Source organism: Hemicordylus capensis, chromosome 1 (genome assembly GCF_027244095.1).
Source record: "Hemicordylus capensis ecotype Gifberg chromosome 1, rHemCap1.1.pri, whole genome shotgun sequence".
Classification (NCBI taxonomy): Eukaryota; Metazoa; Chordata; class Lepidosauria; order Squamata; family Cordylidae; genus Hemicordylus; species Hemicordylus capensis.
Genome location: NC_069657.1, coordinates 20,991,227 through 21,010,631, shown reverse-complemented (window position 1 = coordinate 21,010,631; position 19,405 = coordinate 20,991,227). Strand labels below are relative to the sequence as shown.

The 19,405-nt window shown below is 42.2% G+C and overlaps 1 protein-coding gene across 6 annotated transcripts in view; it reads left to right on the top strand.

The window, feature by feature from the left end:
• The window catches only part of MARK3 (microtubule affinity regulating kinase 3), a 123,680-nt gene that overhangs the window by 49,118 nt on the left and 55,157 nt on the right, over window positions 1-19,405 (top strand). For all 6 annotated transcript variants that reach the window (XM_053254326.1, XM_053254343.1, XM_053254316.1 and 3 more), the window contains 5 exons: window positions 3,292-3,357; window positions 8,760-8,830; window positions 11,459-11,515; window positions 12,312-12,548; window positions 12,673-12,792. In XM_053254326.1, the coding sequence (XP_053110301.1) occupies window positions 3,292-3,357; window positions 8,760-8,830; window positions 11,459-11,515; window positions 12,312-12,548; window positions 12,673-12,792 (551 nt within the window). The remainder of the gene's footprint in view (window positions 1-3,291; window positions 3,358-8,759; window positions 8,831-11,458; window positions 11,516-12,311; window positions 12,549-12,672; window positions 12,793-19,405) is intronic.

Here is a 19,405-nt window from a genome sequence, read left to right as displayed (position 1 = left end):
CTCTACTTCCTCTACTTCCTCAAGTTCTAAAGAAAATCTCCCAGGACCGACCACACTGCATACTCATTGCCCCGTGGTGGCCCAGGAGGCCCTGGTTTCCCCGCCTCCTCCACCTCTCCAATCATCAATACCTCTGCCTGCCACACAACCCTCGCCTCCTCTCCCTGCAGAACGGTCACATCCTCCATCCAGACCTACGTCTCCATCTCACGGCTTGGCACATAGTCCCAACCTGCCCGTAGACCTACAGAGAATAGTTAGTGCTTCACATAAACCTACTACCCTCACCTCCTATTCCCATAAATGGATATATTTCCAAAACTTTCCAAAATGGATATATTTCCAAAACAGGAACGTTCCCTTACACTCTGTCTCTGTAGAACATGTTTGTTCATACTTACTGTCCCTCAGGGAGGCTGGACTGAAAATGCCTTCCTTGCGAGTTCATCTCGCAGCCATAGTGGCTAACTCTCCACCGTCTACGCCATCGTGGTTCCAACAGCCCATGGTCAAGCGTTTTCTGAAAGGCCTCACCCACCTTTACCCGGACCCTCCGATCATGGCACCTGCATGGAACCTGACCTTGGTGCTCTCCTCTCTCATGCACCCTCCCTTGGCCACGATTTCTCTGGACCTCCTTTCCTGTAAGGTGGCCTTCCTTATGGCTATCATTTCCGCCAGGTGGGTCAGTAAACTCAGAGTACTGAGAGTTGACCCTTCTTACCTGGTTTTCCATAGAGAGAAGGTCGTCCTTAGACCAGACATTGCCTTCCTCCTGAAGGTAGTTACGTCCTTTCATTGCTCCCAACCGATCTCCTTACCTGCGTTCTTCTCTGAACCATCGACTGAGGACAAACGACGTCTCCACACCCTTGACATTCATAGAGTGCTGGCCTTCTACGTAGACTGAACCTCTGCTCTCCGCACCTCTACCTCTCTCTTCATGCTTCACTCTGGACCCAACGCAGGCAAGCAGGCCTCTGCACAGACCATATCCAGATGGGTGGTTCGCTCCATCACTTTAGCATACCAGCTCTCCAAAAAGCCTCTCCCAACCTCCATCAAAGCATACTCAACAAGGGCTGTCGTGGCTTCCACTGCCTTTGACAGGTCCATTCCTTTGGACGTCATCTGCAAGGTGGCTACGTGGGTGTCAAAGCACTCCTTCATACATCACTACGCCCTGGATGTCCAAGCCAGAAAAGACACGGTGTTTGGCAGGGCGATGTTACAGTCCATCTTTGCCTGATCCCTCCTCCAGGTGAGCATGGCACAGGTGCAGCTTGTTATGCACCCATTCATGTAAAGCACAGAGACCACGTCGAAGAACAACAGGCTGCTTACCTATAACTTGGGTTCTTCTAGTGGTCATCTGTGCTCTTACATGCCCTCCCATCTTCCCCTCTCTTAATGTCTTTTCTGCTAGTCTTTCAGATTGGCAGACTCAGAAGACTGAAGAGGGAAGCCCATGCAGCCGCCTATATACCGTGGGGGTAGGGTTACCGCCAAAAAAGTTAGAACTCTAGCTTGGAAGCTCCGATGTGGTCTCTGCGCAGGTGCAAAGCCCATTCGTGTAAGAGCACTGATGACCACTAGAAGAACCCAAGTTACAGGTAAGCAACCTGACGTTATTCTACAGCTCTCACTCGCTCTCTCTCTCAAACGCACCCACACGCACCCTTTACTCAATCCTGGGCATGAAAGAAGCAGTACAAGCAGCTAGTGAATGACTATTACTTTATTGGGTTTAAAGGACTGTTAATGGAAGATTTTTCCCCAGAGGTTTTCCAGGTGCTTTGTAATTCAGGGCCTTGTCCTTCAGATAGTTCCCTGTCTTATCCATAACATTATGTCATAGTATTGTACTTGCTAATGTCAAATCAGAATAATTAAGAACATAATAGACTTGCTGGATCTGACCAAGAGCCTGTCTAAGCCAGCATCCTGTTTCCAAAATGGGGCCATAGCTCAGTGTTAGAGCATCTGCTTAGTATTCAGCAAGTCCCCAGTTCAGTCCTCGGTATCTCCAGATAGGGCTGGGAAAGATTCTTACTTAAAACCTTGAATAGCAGCTGCCAGTCAGTGTAGACATTATTGAACTAGATCGAACAAGTAAACCAGCTTCTTGTCTAGCAGCTAGCTGAATACTTTTTTTAAAAAAAATTTATATCCTGCTCTTCCTCCAAGGAGCCCAGAGTGGTGTACTACATACTTGAGTTTCTCCTCACAACAACCCTGTGAAGTAGGTTAGGCTGAGGGAGAAGTGACTGGCCCAGAGTCACCCAGCTAGTATCATGGCTGAATAGGGATTTGAACTCGGGTCTCCTCAGTCCTAGTCCAGCACTCTAACCACTACACTACGCTCTGAATACTTCTGAGATGCCCACCAACAGAGCAAGAGGGAAGCAGCCCTCCCTGACTTGCTGCCCCTCCCAAACTGGTATTAGAGGCATATATTGCCTCTGAACCTTTAACTGTTGTGGCTAATATCTGCTGATAGACCTGTTCTCCGTGAAGTTGTCCAACCCCCTTTGAAGCCAGTGGCAATCTCCACTTCTTGTTGATATGTATACCATAAACAAATTGTGTTGTCTGTCCTGAATCCATTGCTGATCCATGCCACAATCCACCCCTGTGGGGGTGGTGGACCTATTAGGATGGTCTGTCCAAAAAGGCTGCTGGACCCAGTATGGTTCTAAAAAGCCTTGGAGGGTTTTGATGTTGGTGTGGCCAGTGATTCTGTCATTGCCCTGGTGGGAACCTGGAATATGGAACTCACCAGGGCAGTAGACATGATTGCTCCTAAGCGTCCCTTCCAGCCTGCTTCAGAAATAGCCCATTGGTATACTGAGGAGTTGCAGGGCTGGAAACAGCTGGGTAGGTGATTGGAACACAAGTGCAGGAGAATTCTGCTCGAATCTGACAGGATGCAGCATAGGACCCATTTGAAGGCTTATGTTGCGGCATAAGTTATTTTTAACTGTTAGTTGATTTTAATTGTTTTTATTTTAATGTCAATCACCCTAAGCCATTTTTGGAAGGGTAATATATAAATATAAACCACTGAGATACCTTAAAGGCCAAGTTGAAGACAGCTCATCCTGGAGAGAATCGATCTATGTGGTCACTAAGAGTTGACACCGACTTGACGGCACTTAATCAATCAATCATATATACAAATCAAATAAATAAATAAATTGGCTGTCTCTAGGTTCCAGTACTGAGTTGTTTATGAGAAACATGCTTAACCAGTGTTGATCACTAATTAAATTCTTTCATTTCTTTTTCCAGTTAAGTTATTTGAAGTAATTGAAACTGAAAAAACACTCTATTTAATCATGGAGTATGCAAGTGGGGGTGAGTACAAAACTGTTTCAATTAATGCTGGTTTTTTATCGGACTACAGTCCAGATGATACTTTTCCCAACATGTAATTTTAACATTTGAAAACCACCTCAAATTATTTTCATTATAAATTTAGAGTATTTAACTATTTTCAGAGATCACTAGGTACTTTCCTTCATTACCATCTTAGGCTAGCAAGTTGGACAGCAACCGTCAGATTTAAGTCACTTCAGTTGTCTTATAGTTGTTGCTTTCGATCAACACTTCTATATTTATTGATTTGTTTGTCGTATACAACATTCCCATTCTTGGAATCTCATTTGTTTTATTTTTTCCTATATTGCCTTATGTATTTATATGCTTACCTTGATTTTTTTTTAACCTGGGAAATGTAATAGGGGCTGCAACATATGCACAAAGCTTTTGGGGAAAATAGGAGAGAATTTAATATAATTACTCCCATAGAATTAGAAAAGTAATTATGTAAGCACTCATAGCGTGAGTGGAAGAAGTTCTGTTCATTCAAGGTGTAGGGGCAGTTTTCAGTCCTTCCTTCCCTTTGCAGCTCCCTGTGCCCTCCAAAACTCTATGCTTGAGGATTGGGGTGCTCCAGATTTCTGTTTTATATTGTAATTTGTTCATATCTTGTTTTATGTGTATTTTTGTTTTTTACGGCTGTGTTATTGTGAACCACACAGAGAACAATTTGTTATGGGGCATCTGATGATGATGATTTATTAATGGAAGGGAGAAATTACTTCTTGGAAGAGTGGAGCTTCAAGCACTTCTACATCTTGCTATGGACAGGTGTTTCTCCCCCCCCCCTCATGTTTTTACGGTATACATTTTACAAATACCTACAACTGAGGTGCTGAGCACCTGAGCAGGTGCTGATTCCGTGCTGAGCAGTATGCCCTTCATGTTGACCTCTATCTCATATTTAATTTTAATCCCTTGGTGTGTCTTACATGTTTAGGAGCTTTAATTCATTCCTCATATTACTATGTTACCACTGCTAGTTGGGCAAAGAGGCACCTTTGAAAGTGGTAGTTCTCCGACACTTAGCAGGAGGAATAGCAATTGTCCCTATTCAGCCCAGTAGGCATCCTGTGGCTGCTGATGGTGTCTGCCTTGTTTCTCTTAGATTGTGTGTTCTTTGGGGGACAGGGAATTTTTTTTTAATGAAAAGCACTTTGAGAAGGTATATAAATATAATAATATTCCAGCCTCTCCCCAATTATGATTGAAATAAAGCTTCTGAATAATCTTTACTACACATTTCTACTAGATAGTAGCCTTATTCACATATTATGTTCATCACTTGTATTATGAATGTACAGTGTATACAAGTACAGCTGATCATACATTATGTTGAGCACAGGTACAACATAAAGTTCCTATATGTATCATGCAGTTGAGGGACCTTTATCCAGGTTCACTGTTAAAATGAACACCATTACTGTCATTCACTCAAAAACATGTATGTTCGCACACCATAATGTCTGAATAGGGCTATTGTGTCTCCTGAAAATGAGTGTGCACTTCATAGTTGGTATTTTAAGGCTTTGATTTTCCACTGGATAGAATACAGAGCCAGGATTAGAGCTGGCTTTTATTTAGTTATTTATTTATTTATTTATTTATTTATTTATTTATTTATTTATTTATTTATTTATTTATTTAAATTTATACCCTGCCCAAACTTACATCTCTGTGCGGCTATATCCCCAAACTTTTGCATGTGAGACTTGAAAGAATTCTACTTCCAATTCTGTTCTAGAGCAAGCCATCCACAGTTGCTCTTTACTATTGAAATGAGAAATTCTGACTTATTCTAATCAGTGTGTCAAAATGAACCAAGATCTGAACCTGGAAAGCAGGTCTGGTCCTGATTTTGCTCATTGTGTCTAAATCTGACCACTATTCCGTTGAGATGTTATTTCCAGATTTTTTGTGCCAAAGCTGAGTTCTGCTTATAAAACTATCTAGAACATTTGATGTGGAGGGATGTAGTAAAGATGACCTCTCAGTTTTTTAGTATACATTTTTTTAAAAAGATAATATACATACATGCAACTGGACTATACACTAATAGTTTAAATTATTTATTATGGACATATGGGTCACAATCCTCTTCCCCCCCCCCCAGCATTTATTTCATTGTTACATAAAGTGGGGAGGCAAATAATTTAGATCTCTACTTCATGGGGCATTAAAATACAATGAGAATTATAATGCACTTATTAGATTAAAAGTGCTTATAAATTCTAGGTGGTGATAGTGGCAGCTAATTAACTTGGAACAGTTGAGCAGATGGTAAGCTGCTTGTATGTCCAGCATCTTGTATCCATAGGTAGTAATCATTTCCTTTTATTTTCCGTGTGTGTGTGTGTGTGTGTGTGTGTGTGTGTGTGTGTGTTCTAGTTCAAAGTAGCAGTAGACATTCTCTCTCAAAACCATCAGAAAGCGATTTCAAAAGCTTAGAGGGGTTGAGAGCACAGGGCAGACCTACAGAGTGTGTGACTTCCTGAGCTAAGCTGCCATTAGTAATACGTTGTGGCTTCAAGGTCACAACCACACTGTTTTTTATGGTCTTGGGCCAGCAGTAAAGAACATGAGACTGCAGCTGGTGCACTATCAGTGGACCACAACTTACGCAGGCCTGAAATTGAGCTACTCTTGCTTTTCGTCTCCAAAATGTGAGAAGTAAAAATTTCTTGCAACATTTCTGTGTTGGTTCGTTCAAAGAAGGTTGGCTGCTAGATTTGTAAGGAGTCCCAGAATTCTTAACCTTTCCTGCAAACTCCCCAATTGTTGAGACAAATTTTGACTGGTTTTGGCACTGGAGAGGAATCATGTAGTGAATGGCATAGTTAGGTACACTGCTGCCCTCTGATGGAGTTGTGGGCTAAAGAGGGTGGCCCTATTGCAGGCCAAGAGCTGGAGGGCTGAAGTTGTGCAGCTCTGCCCTAGTGCCATCTAGTGCCTAACCTAAAGGCTACTATAGGTATTGGACACTTTAGCTAAATCTGTATAAGGGCTCACCTTCCCCAGTGCTTATATGGGTTGGTTTGTGCCAAATTACACCTCTATGGCTCATCTAGAAGCCTAGTTCTGATAGCCTTTCTTTGAGGAGAGGAGAACTGGTCTTGTGGTAACAAGCATAACTTGTCCCCTTAGCTAAGCAGGGTCTGTCCTGGTTGCATTTGAATGGGAGACTTGATGTGTGAGCACTGTAAGATATTCCCCTCGGGATGGAGCCGCTCTGGGAAGAGCAGAAGGTTTCAAGTTCCCTCCCTGGCTTCTCCAAGATAGGGCTTGGAGAAATTCCTGCCTGCAACCTTGGAGAAGTTGCTGCCAGTCTGTGAAGACAATACTGAGCTAGATAGACCAATGGTCTGACTCAGTATGTGGCATTGGGATTCTTGTTTTCTCACCACCTTTACACTGTTTTTGACTTGCACCCCTCCATAATATGCATTGATTTCAGTGCTAACACAGTGGTATATATTCTGTTTGAACTATGGGGGGTGTACATATGCAAGCAGGTATGTTTGTTAGCACTCCTGTGTGTATCTAATTCCCATTCCACATCACCACTGCAAGAAATATAAAATTTTCATTTGGTGACTGTGAAAGACAAGCCCAAAGGATGCATACTGATTTGTCTGACAACTACTAATATCACTGACTGCATTTGTTGAGAATTTGCTGTCTTGAGTGTCTGTCTTTGAGTGAATCACTTAATTCCTGCAGTATGGTGATTGTAGTCCTCTGCGTGCATTCTTAATTGGCTCCTATGACTTGTTAGATTGACTGAAGCCTTAGGAATTTTGGTATTGTGTGCCAGTTGTTTGCCTGTCACAGATCCAACATGAAACTTTAAAAGGCTTGTGAGAGAATAGTGCCTCCCCCACCCAAATATTTAAATATGTTTCTGCAGATCACGCTGCAGTGGGTAGCACTCCATGTCAAATGGCAGTTTCTGTTAGAAAATAACTTTTATTGAGGCTTTTAATGTGCTACTCTATCCACATAATGACAGTTTTAAATTTTAGTGACTATGATAGCATCTGAAATGAGTCCTGACTAAACACTGTTGAAATCAATTAGGCTCATTAGTTGTGACTAAGTCCCATTAATTTCAATGGGACATAGTCATGACTAACTTAGTTTGGATTCTGTCCAGTGTTCATCTAGTAATGAAGTGATCTTTAAAACTATTTGTTTCAAACCATTATTGGCTTGGTCAGTGTTCAAGCAATTCATGTTTCTGTGATGCTCCTTTTAGAAATTGTTAGAACTTCCAGAAAAACACTTTATAGGAATGCAATTTAACATTGCCTTAACCTGATCATTAAAATTGTTTTGATATAATACATAGAATTATTACTGAATAATGTTATAAGATGTAGTTATGTCAAATTACATCTTATTCTGTTATGATTAATTGAACACTGAGCTTGCATGTCTTCCCACCACCCTTTCCTCCATGTCTGTGTGTGCAAAGGAATCCTGGTTTATGAAACCACAGTTTGAACCTGGTTTAACTGTGGTATAGAAGCCAGAATATATAACCAGGATTTTATCCTTTGTATCCTGGATGTAAATCTTCTTTTAAGCTGCTGTTTCAGATAACTTGTGGAGCTATGGTTTAACAAACTGTTATTTTTGTATCCTAGCCTGAACCATGTAAGTACAGTTGTCCCTCGCCAACCACGGGTTTGCCAATCACATATTTGAGTATTCACAACTGGCAAACTGCCAACCCCCTTGCCAACCATGATTTGAGTATTCGTGGTTGGCGCCATTTAATTTTTAAAAATGTTGGGGGTCAATCCGAGAGTCAGGGGTCATTTACGGGGATCAGGGGGTTATTTTGAGGGTTTGGGGGCATTTATGGGGGTCAGGATATCTGTTCTGTGGGTCAGGGGATCTTTTCCGGGGGTGAGGGTGGATTTTTAACCTTTTTGGGGGGTGGATTTTAGGCACTTTGGCACTCACAATTCCCCTAATCCCCTGTTTACAATGTAATCCTATGCCTTGCCAACTGCAAATTTGCCAACCGTGGGGGTTTCTAGGAACAGAGCCCTCGCAGTTGGCAAGGGACAACTGTATTGAGAGCACGTAGGCTCATGTTTCACAATTCAGCAAACCACGGTGGTTTGGGTGATCGGAATCCAGCCTTTTAATCCAGCCTAATAATCGAATTATGATGATGGTGGTGGTGATGGTGATGGTGATGATTATTATTCTCACCAAACTAACTGTTAAAGTTCCCATACCTTTTGTATGGTTCTTGTCATAAAATATGTTAGTGATATTAAATTCTCTTATTGCTGTATGAAGTAAACTAGCTGCTACTTGAAACATTTGAGTGAATCTGTTTCATTTTGTTTGTGTCTTATTTGCAGGGGAGGTATTTGACTATCTAGTTGCACATGGAAGAATGAAGGAAAAGGAGGCAAGAGCTAAATTTAGACAGGTATGTATGGCCTACAATACTAGACTTCTAAACTTCTAGGTTTATCAAGATTTTTCCCAACCAGTTGCTTCTGTTCCTCTAGAGCAGGGCTTCTCAACCTGTGGGTCCCCAGATGTAATTAGACTTCAACTCCCATAATTCCCAACCAAAGGCCACTGGGGCTGGGGATTATGGGAGCTGAAGTCCAATAACATCTGGGGACCCACACGTTGAGAAGCCCTGCTCTAGAGAATGGGTAATGCTTCAGTTTTTAGGGTTTTATTGTATTTAAATTCTTTTAATTATGTTAATATTTTAATGGTTTTATATTGTGAATCACCCAGGAACTTTTTGTATGGCGAGGTATACAAATGTACTAAATAAATAATAAAAATAATGCTGTGAGAGGGAGAAAATATCCATAGAACTGGCCCATTCAACAGGCTGTTGCTGTGTGAGATTAGGAACTGGTTCCTGTGTAGTCCAATGTGTATATGTATAAGAGGGAGGCCCTCAACTTTAGTCTGAAGTATACTTCTGGAACAGAATCTTATGCAGGCTTTTCAGAGTTCAGAGCCCCTGTAACCTTGATCTATGTTAGTCACATAGAGGACAATATTGAGCACAAAGGGTTTCAGAAGAAATGATGGGCTGGATCACCAAACCATGGTTTACCATTACATGAGCAAATCATTGGGTTCCCACACTCCTCATGTAGTCCAATTCAGTTAGTTACTTACTGCACAAACTTAGCACAAACTGTAGCTTGCATCTGTATTGAGATCCATCAGTGTCCATAAGAATGGGTTCTGCGCCTGCACAGGAGCCATGCAGTAGCTATGCCTGAGCTTGTCGAAGCGCCCAGGCCATGCCCCCATGCTGCAGCGTGCTATTTAATGTGTGGCTGAGGCGCGAAGTCCCTCTACCAGATCATCAGTTACAGGTAAGCAACCTGTTTTACTGCATCTGAACCAGCAAACTATGGCTCATCCTCCAAATGGCTATTGCAAACTAGCTTCAAACTTCAGTGTGCAGTCCTGATTTGAAAGGCCAGTGCAAACCTTACTTGGTTCCAGTGTAACAATAAACTATGGTTGGTGGTAAAGAGGAAATAACTAATTCAGTCTCCGTGAATGAAAAAAGGGAGAGAGAGAGCATAAAACTTTGTTCATGTAGCACTAAACCATGGTTTGGAGCTACGTATCTGAACTGAGCCATTATTTCTTAAATAAGGCTGCAATGTAATGAAGACTCATGAGTTGGGAACAGCTCAAAGAAAGAAAATATTGGCAGCGGAACAGCTTGTCCTTGGTCTGAGTTCCTCCTCTTTTGGATTGCAAGTCTCCTTTCTCTTTATCTTGTCTGCCTCCTGTTTCAGATTGTAGGCGAATCTGCAGCAAAGGCTATGAAAGTGTGCAGGGAAAGTAACTTAAAAAAAAAAAACACCTCAAAAAATCGAAATCAGGGGAAGGGGAAGCTTGCTCCCAGCTAGAAATAGAATTCATGAGTGAGGTGGTTGGCAGTTCTCGTGAAATTGATAAGTGAGGCCCTCCCTGGATATCACTTGTCGTTTCTTAAAACAGGTTTCAGCCTTGCTGAGATCTTGGAGAAACTAATCCTTTTGTTCTGCATAATGTTAGAGGTGCTGGATATAGTTAGTGGCATTGTGTTGGAAATTGATAGTTGCCAGGACTGATCGCTGACTCAAATAAAGCCCTGCACTTCTGTTTACCCAGTCTAGTACAATCCATACAAGTAGTTTAAAATGTGAGTGGCGTGTAGGAGGGATTGAAATGTGTTGATTTTGGGGTAATACGTACTTCATGAAGTTGGTGCAAAACATTAACAAAATTCTTCAAAGAGGAAATAGAACTGAAAAACAATAATTGGGAGATATAGCATTTGCTACTGTTAGACCTTAAAATGGTTCATCTTGTAACCCATATTCCACTATAGAAAATCTGGCATATTAATTGATTTTTTGATCTAGTGCGGCCATAACATTCCTGACTGCAGAAGTAGGCCATGGGATCAGACACTCCTTCTGAGCACAGATTTGTACCACCAGTGCTCACCATGGTTAACAACTATGTCGGCATCAATAGCAATCCTAGTTGATACTAATCGGGGATCCCCTTTAACCCATAATCTGAAACCTGATTTGGACTACTGCTCAGTCTTGTGATTTAAGCAGTCGGGAAAACTAAATTTGCACCACCTTCACCCCAATTCAAAATAATTTACCCAGAAAATATAAAAAGTAGGGGAAATCTTAGGGAACACACATAAGCAGCATTAATGAGATTGTCTTTCTTGGCACCTGTTGTCTGACTGATTGTTAATCTTGTTTATCATAAAGAGAAACCATAACAATCTTCTTGAAGGGTAACAGTAGCCTAAGGTTTGCCTTCAATTGTCACTTTGACTCTCACTCTAAATGCACTTATTTTAATAATTCTTATTGATTTCAATGAGACTTACCCACAATTAAGTGTATTTAGGCTTGGGGCTTTTGGTAATTTTGTTCCATATAATGGGTATTATACTGACTTCTTAATTGCTTCCTCATATTAACTGCTACTAAAATGTATCCTTGCAAATCTATTTGATTTATTTCACTTAATATAATTGAGCCTGTTTTCTATCCAGATAGTATCTGCAGTGCAGTATTGCCATCAAAAGCATATTGTTCACAGAGATCTCAAGGTAAGGAATAAACCCCCCAAATGTATATGTGTGTTTTGTCCATATAGGGTATTCTTTCTGGATTTATATCAGGCCTGCTCAACTTAGTCCCCCAGCTGTTTTGGACTACAACTCCCATAATCCCCAGCCACAGTGGCCAATAGCCAGGGATTATGGGAGTTGAAGGCCAACTTCTGCAGGAGGGCCGAAGTTGAGCAGCCCTGATTTATATCAATGTATGTTTGTAACTTAATTTACTTTATTGAGGGAGGGACCCTTGAAATACCTTTCATATTATCTTCAGTTAGGCATGTTAAAGCTTCAGATATCATTTGAGAAGCTGGTACAAAAAGATCTTGTGGAGATGGTGTCCAGTAGTCATTTCTCATTTTGGTTTTTCTTTGAGTGATGGGGAAGGAGAATTGTCTACCTGTCTCTGGGATCAACTGCTCTTCCCCAAAGAGAAGAAGCAGTCCCAGAGATAAAGCCCATTTTATGGAATTAGACGGCAGCGGCAGCTACTGTTGTACCCTTCCCCATTCTTAGAGCTGCCTCTTCTCTTGGGCTCCCTGCCCAAATTGCTTTCCATGCCCCTCGCATTCTCTTGTCTCTCTCCCCCCCCACCAGTTTAGCCTCTTTTGGGGAGGAGAGTTGGTCTTGTGGTAGCGAGCATGAATTGTCCCCTTCGCTAAGCAGGGTATGCCTATATCACTTCTGTTAATTGCATAAACTAGAACTTGGAGATTATCAAATAGAGGCACTGTTGTCTTCTGGAGGAAAAGGTCTGACATTGTGTTACACATTCTTTTCCCCCTAGGCCGAAAATCTATTGCTAGATGCGGACATGAACATTAAAATAGCTGACTTTGGTTTTAGTAATGAGTTTACGGTTGGAAATAAACTGGACACATTTTGTGGCAGCCCCCCATATGCTGCTCCAGAACTCTTCCAAGGCAAGAAGTACGATGGACCTGAAGTAGATGTTTGGAGTTTAGGTGTTATTCTTTACACACTTGTCAGCGGATCGCTGCCTTTTGATGGACAGAACTTAAAGGTGCACACCTAATTTACGCTTAAAGGGGTGGAGGTGGAGAGTACTTAGAATGTTTTTCAACTGCAATACTTGCTATACAGCCACAAGTCTTTTTAACTTTCTACTTGATTTGATTTAATTTAAGGAACTGAGAGAGAGAGTGCTAAGAGGGAAATACAGGATTCCTTTCTACATGTCAACAGACTGTGAAAACCTGCTAAAGCGTTTCTTGGTGCTAAATCCAACTAAAAGAGGCACTCTTGAGGTAATGGTAGATCTGTTCATATTTTCCCTTTCATTACAAGTAATACAAGATCTGAATTTTGAAATGTACTCAAACATCCAATGTGATGGAATATATATGGTTTTAGCTAATATTATGCTGCTTACGAACAAGTGGTTACCCTGGACCTCCCCAGTTCTTTTGCCTCAGCAGGCAGCAACTGCATATTGGAGATTCATTCATTCGTTTATCATATTTCTGTACTGCCTGATATGTACATCTCTAGGCGGTATACAAAATTTAAAATACTTAAAAGTTACAAATTAAAATACATGACAATAGAATAAAATAGATATTAAAACAAGGTTTTGAAATTATTTAAATAATTCTAATTAAAAGCCTGCAAAAATAGTCTTGAGGTTCTTCCTGAAAACAAACAGAGAAGGAGATGCTCTTATTTCAGTAGGGAGCATATTCCAAAGCCCTGGGGCAGCCACAGAGAAAGCCCAGTCATGGGTCGCCACCAAATATGCTGGTGGCATCTGTAACCGGACCTCTCCAGAAAATTGTAACAGATGGCAGGGTTTATGACAAAGGAGGTGCTCTCTTAAATAGCCTGGACCTAAGCCGTTAAGGGCTTAGCAGCAAAATGATGCCATTTTGTTGAGGAGTATCCAGGCAAACAAAGCCTTCCCTGCAATAGTCATACAGTCACTCCCTCGAACCCACACAAAAGCTACCTCCTAGTAACTGTTGGGTTGTTAGTACAAATATCAGATTGTGTTGTACTAAACAAAAATCATACTATCATTCAGCTAATAGAAATGCCTGTTGTAGCATCTTCTAGTCTCTCCTCTTGGTGCTTGAGATTGCCATGCATGTTATGAAAGTATTGTGCTCCACCTAGAGGGTGTTCTTTGTGTTAATTATTTAAGCCAAGTAGCTCTCTGCATTAGGCATATCTGATATCTGCAAATCATGGTGATTTTCTTCTTGTCAGTACACCCTTTATGAACAGGAGTTTCAGGCTTTGGCTCCAAACCTCTTTCTGGGGTTTTATGTTGCATTTCTTCCTTTTTGAAACATTTAAAATATTAACTTGTAGTTGAATAGAAGCCAGTCTTTTAAAACTAGGTTGCTATGAAGATATGATTGTTTCATTTAGAGGCATGGCCTGATTACTTTTGAAGTTTAGCATGTGATATTGACAGAGCATGTGTGGGTATTGACAGAGAAGCCAGATTTCTAGATATGCTAAATGATTGTGCCTAAGAACAGTGGCTCGTGGAACCAACCAGAGAGAAGGCGTCCTTGGAGTTAATCCTAAGTGATGCCTAGCACCTGGTGTGAGATGTCAGAGTTGTAGAATCATTGGGGAATAGTGACCATAGTGTGATCCAATTCAGCTTGTATGCGAGTGGAGCATTGCCAAGGAAGATGTGTTGGACTTCAGAAGAGGAAACTTCTCAAAAATGAGGGGACTGGTAAAAAGGAAGCTGAAAGGGAAAGTCAGGAGGGTCACATCATCCCAGAAGGCCTGGAGCTTATTTAAAACGTCAATAATAGAAACTCAGTTGGAATGTATACCAAGAAGAAGGAAAGGTATCACCAAGTTCAGGAGGATGTCAGCATGGCTAACAAGTGGAGTCAGGGAAGCTATAAAAGGGAAGAAGAATTCCTTCAGAAAGTGGAAGTCCTGCCCAAATAAAGGAACATAAACTCTGGCAAAAGAAATGCAAGGAGACATAAGGGATGCACAAATAGAATTTGAGGAGCATATAGCTAGAAATGTCAAAGGGGATAAAAACTTTAAATAAGCAGAAAACCTGCCAGGCTGGACCCTTAGATTGATGAGGACATGAAAGGGATTATTAAGGATAAGGAGAATGCAGAGAAGCTGAATAAGTTCTTTGCATCATCTGTCTTCACGGTGGAGGATACTGACCATATACCCACTCCAGACATGAGCTTCTCAGGCTTGCAGGCTGAAGAACTGGGCCAGTTTGAGGTGATGGGAGAGGATGTTCTAAACTGTCTTGAAAAACTACAAATTAACAAATCTCCAGGGCCAGATGGCATCCACCCAAGAGTTCTGAAGGAACTCAAATGTGAAAAAATATGTAACTTGTTGCTACAATCAGGCTCTGCAACCAGAGGACTGGAAAGTAGCTAATGTAACTCTGAAAGTTATATTATAAGTTATATTTTCAGAAAGGGGATGGGGGGGTGGGGAGGGGAGGGGCTGAATCTGGAAAATTACAGGCTGGTTAGCTTAACTTCTGTGCCGGGTAAATTGGTGGAAAGCATACATAAGGACAAATTTGTTAAACACATAGAAGAACAGGCCTTGTTGAAGGAGAACCAGCATGGCTTCTACAAGAGCAGGTCTTGCCTCACTAACCTTTTGGATTTCTTTGAGAGTGTCAAGCATGTGGATAAAGGTGATCCGGTTGACATAGTATACTTGGACTTCCAAAAAGCTTTTGACAGATTTCCCCACCAAAGGCTTTTGAGTAAACTCAAAAGCAGTCATGGGATAAGGGGACAGGTTCATGTGTGGATTGGAAGGACAAGATAGATAGATCTTTTTATTTCGGTCATTGACCAGCAGTAATAAACAGACAACAGCTACCAACAGTAATCAGATGGTGAGTTCTTTGCAAATTTTACAAACTACATAGCAGAACTTGGCCACATTCCAAGACACCGCGTCTCTAAAATTTGACAACAAATAATCTAAATCAAACTCATCGGTGTGGCCAGGAAATTCCATTTAAAAAGAAGAAATAAAATATAATTCAAATATCCTTGTAAAATGTACAAAAGAGTTCTACATGTGCAGTTGTTTCTATAACTCCCGAACCACAAGGACATAAGTGGGCTGAGTATGGTAATATCTTAAACTTCCCCTCTAAAACTGCAGTGGGAAGTTCATTTAGCCGAGCAAGTATCACAGCTCTTCTAAATTTTGCTGCTGTTAGGTTGATTAGGTATTCAGCAGGTTTTACAGTTGAAAACTGATTACCTATATAAATCCCTCTAGGCAGCTTGGCTAACTCTTCTTGCATTTCCATATCAAATACATGTTGTTTGGTGACCCGTATTGCTTGATCATACCCCATCCTAATAAGCTCCTTCTGGGAAAGGCCCTAAGATTGTAGCTTCTGTCTTAAGATCAACTTCCATCTCAAAGTGTAACTATCTATAAAAGTTAGGGAAGCCAAGCCCACTTGGGAAAATAACAACTTCAACCAAAATACAAACGTACTCAGCCAGAGTCTTATTTCTAATCTAAAAACCCCAGCCTCATATCTGAGAGCTGTATTGGAAACCCAGCATGGCACTTGAAATATTGCTCTTAAAAATTTGGTTTGGACTACTTCAGAGGGGTAAAATTCTTGTAGGGGCCGAGTTGGGCACCATACAAGAGCTGCGGGCAAACTTTAGCTGTGAAAAGCTTTATGGCAGCCGGAATGAAGAGAGCTCCCCTGGTGAAATAAAAAGACCGAATAGCATTGGCCTATTGCTGGGTATTTTGCGTCACGTTGTTAAGGTGCACTCTTTGTCCTCCTGCGGAGTCGAATACGACTCCCAGATATTTAAAGGTTCCAACTTGTTCAGTTGCATGGCCATTCATAGACCATGAGTAGGTCTTAGGTCGTTTAGCAAAGACCAGCACCTTTGTTTTGCAGTAGTTTACTTCCAGCGCTGCTTCAACACAATGTAAACTCAGTGAGGCAAGCACCTGCCTCAGCACTAACAGGACCATATAATCTGTATAAAGCAGGATCGGCAGATGTTTATTTGCCAATTTGGGTGAGTGAGTATCTGGTTTATTCAGGTGGGACACCAAGGGATTTATATAGAAACTAGCTGACCCTGAACAGAGCATAGGTAGCATTTTGAAGTCCAGGACCCCCAAGGTAGCATTCTCAGAAATGCTACCTGTTCCACGTGCAAGTACAGTGAGACAGGCAGAGCTGAGGAGTTTCAATGCGTGGATGAGACGCTGGTGCTGGGAGGAGGGGTTTAGTTTTGTTAGGCACTGGGACACATTTTGGGGCAAGCAAGGCCTGTACAAAAGGGACGGGCTGCACTTGAACCAAGATGGAACCAGACTGCTGGCGCTTAAAATCAAAAAGGTTGCAGAGCAGCTTTTAAAATGACACCTGGGGAACAGCCGATGGGAGCTGGGCAGTATCCCGTTTGGCAAAAGCCATCCTTTAAAGTGTGAGGCTGCAAAGAATTCAAATAAAACAGAAGGGGACAGAGCAGAACCGCATAAAGAGCAGACGGGAACCTGTGTCAGCAGGTCAAAGAGTCAAAAGAACAGCATATATTAGGGGAGAGATTCAGTGTATAGGTGCTTATATGCCAATGCCAGAAGCCTCCGAGCCAAGATGGGTGGGCTGGAGTGCTTGGTTGCTAACGCAGAAATAGATATAGTGGGCATAACAGAAACATGGTGGAACAGTGAGAACCGGTGGGACACTGTTATCCCTGGGTATAAACTCTATAGAAATGACAGGGAGGGGCGCCTTGGAGGAGGGGTAGCACTGTATGTTAAAGAAGGGATAGAATCTAACAAGCTAGAAAACCTAGGTGGACTGGAGTCCTCCACTGAAACCCTGTGGGTGACTATACAAGGCCGGAAAGGAAACGTGCTACTGGGGACGTGCTATCGCCCTCCGGATCATAATGCTGACAGTGACTGGGAGTTGCAGGAGGAAATCAGGGAGGCGTCAAGGAGAGGCAGGGCTGTAATTATGGGTGATTTCAATTACCCACACATAGACTGGGTAAATTCACATTTGAGTCAGGACAAAGAGGTCAGATTTCTAGATACGCTAAATGACTGTGCCCTAGAACAGTTGATCATCTAACCAACCAGACAGAAGGCGACCTTGGATCTAGTTCTGAGTGACACCCAGGACCTGGTGCGTGATGTCAGTGTCATCGACCCTTTAGGGAACAGTGACCACAGTGCCATCAAATTCAGCATACATGCGGGGAGAGAATCACCAAGGATGTCTAACACAGACATTTTGAATTTCAGAAGAGGAAACTTCTCCAGAATGAGGAGTATGGTGAAAAGAAAGCTGAGGGGGGAAATCAGGAGAGTCACTTCGCTCCAGAGTGCACGGAGTTTACTCAAAACCACAATACTAGAAGCCCAGTTAGATTGTATACCCAAAAGGAGGAAAGGTACCACTAAGTCCAGGAGGATGCCAGCATGGCTAACGGGTACTGTCAAGGAAGCCATAAAAGGGAAGAAGACTTCCTTCCACAATTGGAAGGCCTGTCCAAACGAAGAAAACAGAAAGGAACACAAACTCTGGCAAAAGAAATGCAAGGTGACAATAAGGGAGGCAAAAAGAGAGTTTGAGGAACATTTAGCCAAAAGTATCAAGGGGAATAACAAAAACTTCTTTAAGTACATCAGAAGCAGGAAACCTGCCAGGGAGGCAGTTGGACCATTAGACAATGAGGGAGTGAAAGGGATTATTAAGGAGGATATGGAGGTTGCAGAGAAGATGAATGAGTTCTTCGCATCTGTCTTCACGGCAGAGGATACTGAGCATATACCTGTTCCTGAACCAGGCTTTTTAGGGATGGAGGCTAGAGAGCTGAGTCAGATAGAAGTGACAAGGGATGATGTTCTAAGCTGTCTGGAAAAACTGAAAGCTAACAAATCACCAGGGCCGGATGGCATCCATCCAAGAGTCCTCAGAGAACTCAAATGTGAAATTGCCGACCTCCTTGCTAAAATATTTAACTTATCCCTGGAATCGGGCTCTGTACTAGAGGACTGGAGAGTAGCAAATGTAACACCGATTTTCAAGAAGGGATCCAGGGGCAATCTGGGAAATTACAGGCCGATTAGCCTAACGTCCGTTCCAGGCAAATTGATGGAAAACATCCTCAAGGATAAAATTGTAAAGCACCTAGAACAGGCCCTGCTGGGAGTGAGCCAGCATGGCTTCCGCAAAGGTAAATCTTGCCTCACCAATCTTTTGGACTTCTTTGAGAGTGTCAACAAGTGTGTGGATCAAGGTGATCCAGTTGACATAGTCATAGTCTGGACTTCCAAAAAGCTTTTGACAAAGTTCCTCATCAAAGACTCCTGAGGAAACCTAGCAGTCATGGGATAAGGGGACAGGTACATGTGTGGATTGCTAACTGGTTGAAAGACAGGAAACAGAGGGTAGGTATAAATGGAGAGTTTTCACAATGGAGGGAAGTAAGAAGTGGGGTCCCCCAGGAATCTGTACTGGGACCGGTGCTTTTTAATTTATTCATAAATGATCTAGAAGCAGGGGTAAGCAGCGATGTGGCCAAATATGCAGATGATACCAAACTCTTCCGGATAGTGAAATCCCAAACGGATTGTGAGCAGCTCCAAAAGGATCTCTCCAAACTGGGGGAGTGGGCGACAAAATGGCAAATACAGTTCAATGTTAGCAAGTGTAAAGTGATGCACATTGGGACGAAAAGCCCCATCTTCAAGTATATGCTGATGGGATCCGAACTGTCAGTGACGGACCAGGAGAGGGATCTTGGGGTCGTGGTGGACAGCTCGTTGAAAGTGTCGACTCAATGTGTGGCAGCTGAGAAAAAAAGCCAATTCCATGCTAGGGATCATTAGGAAGGGGAT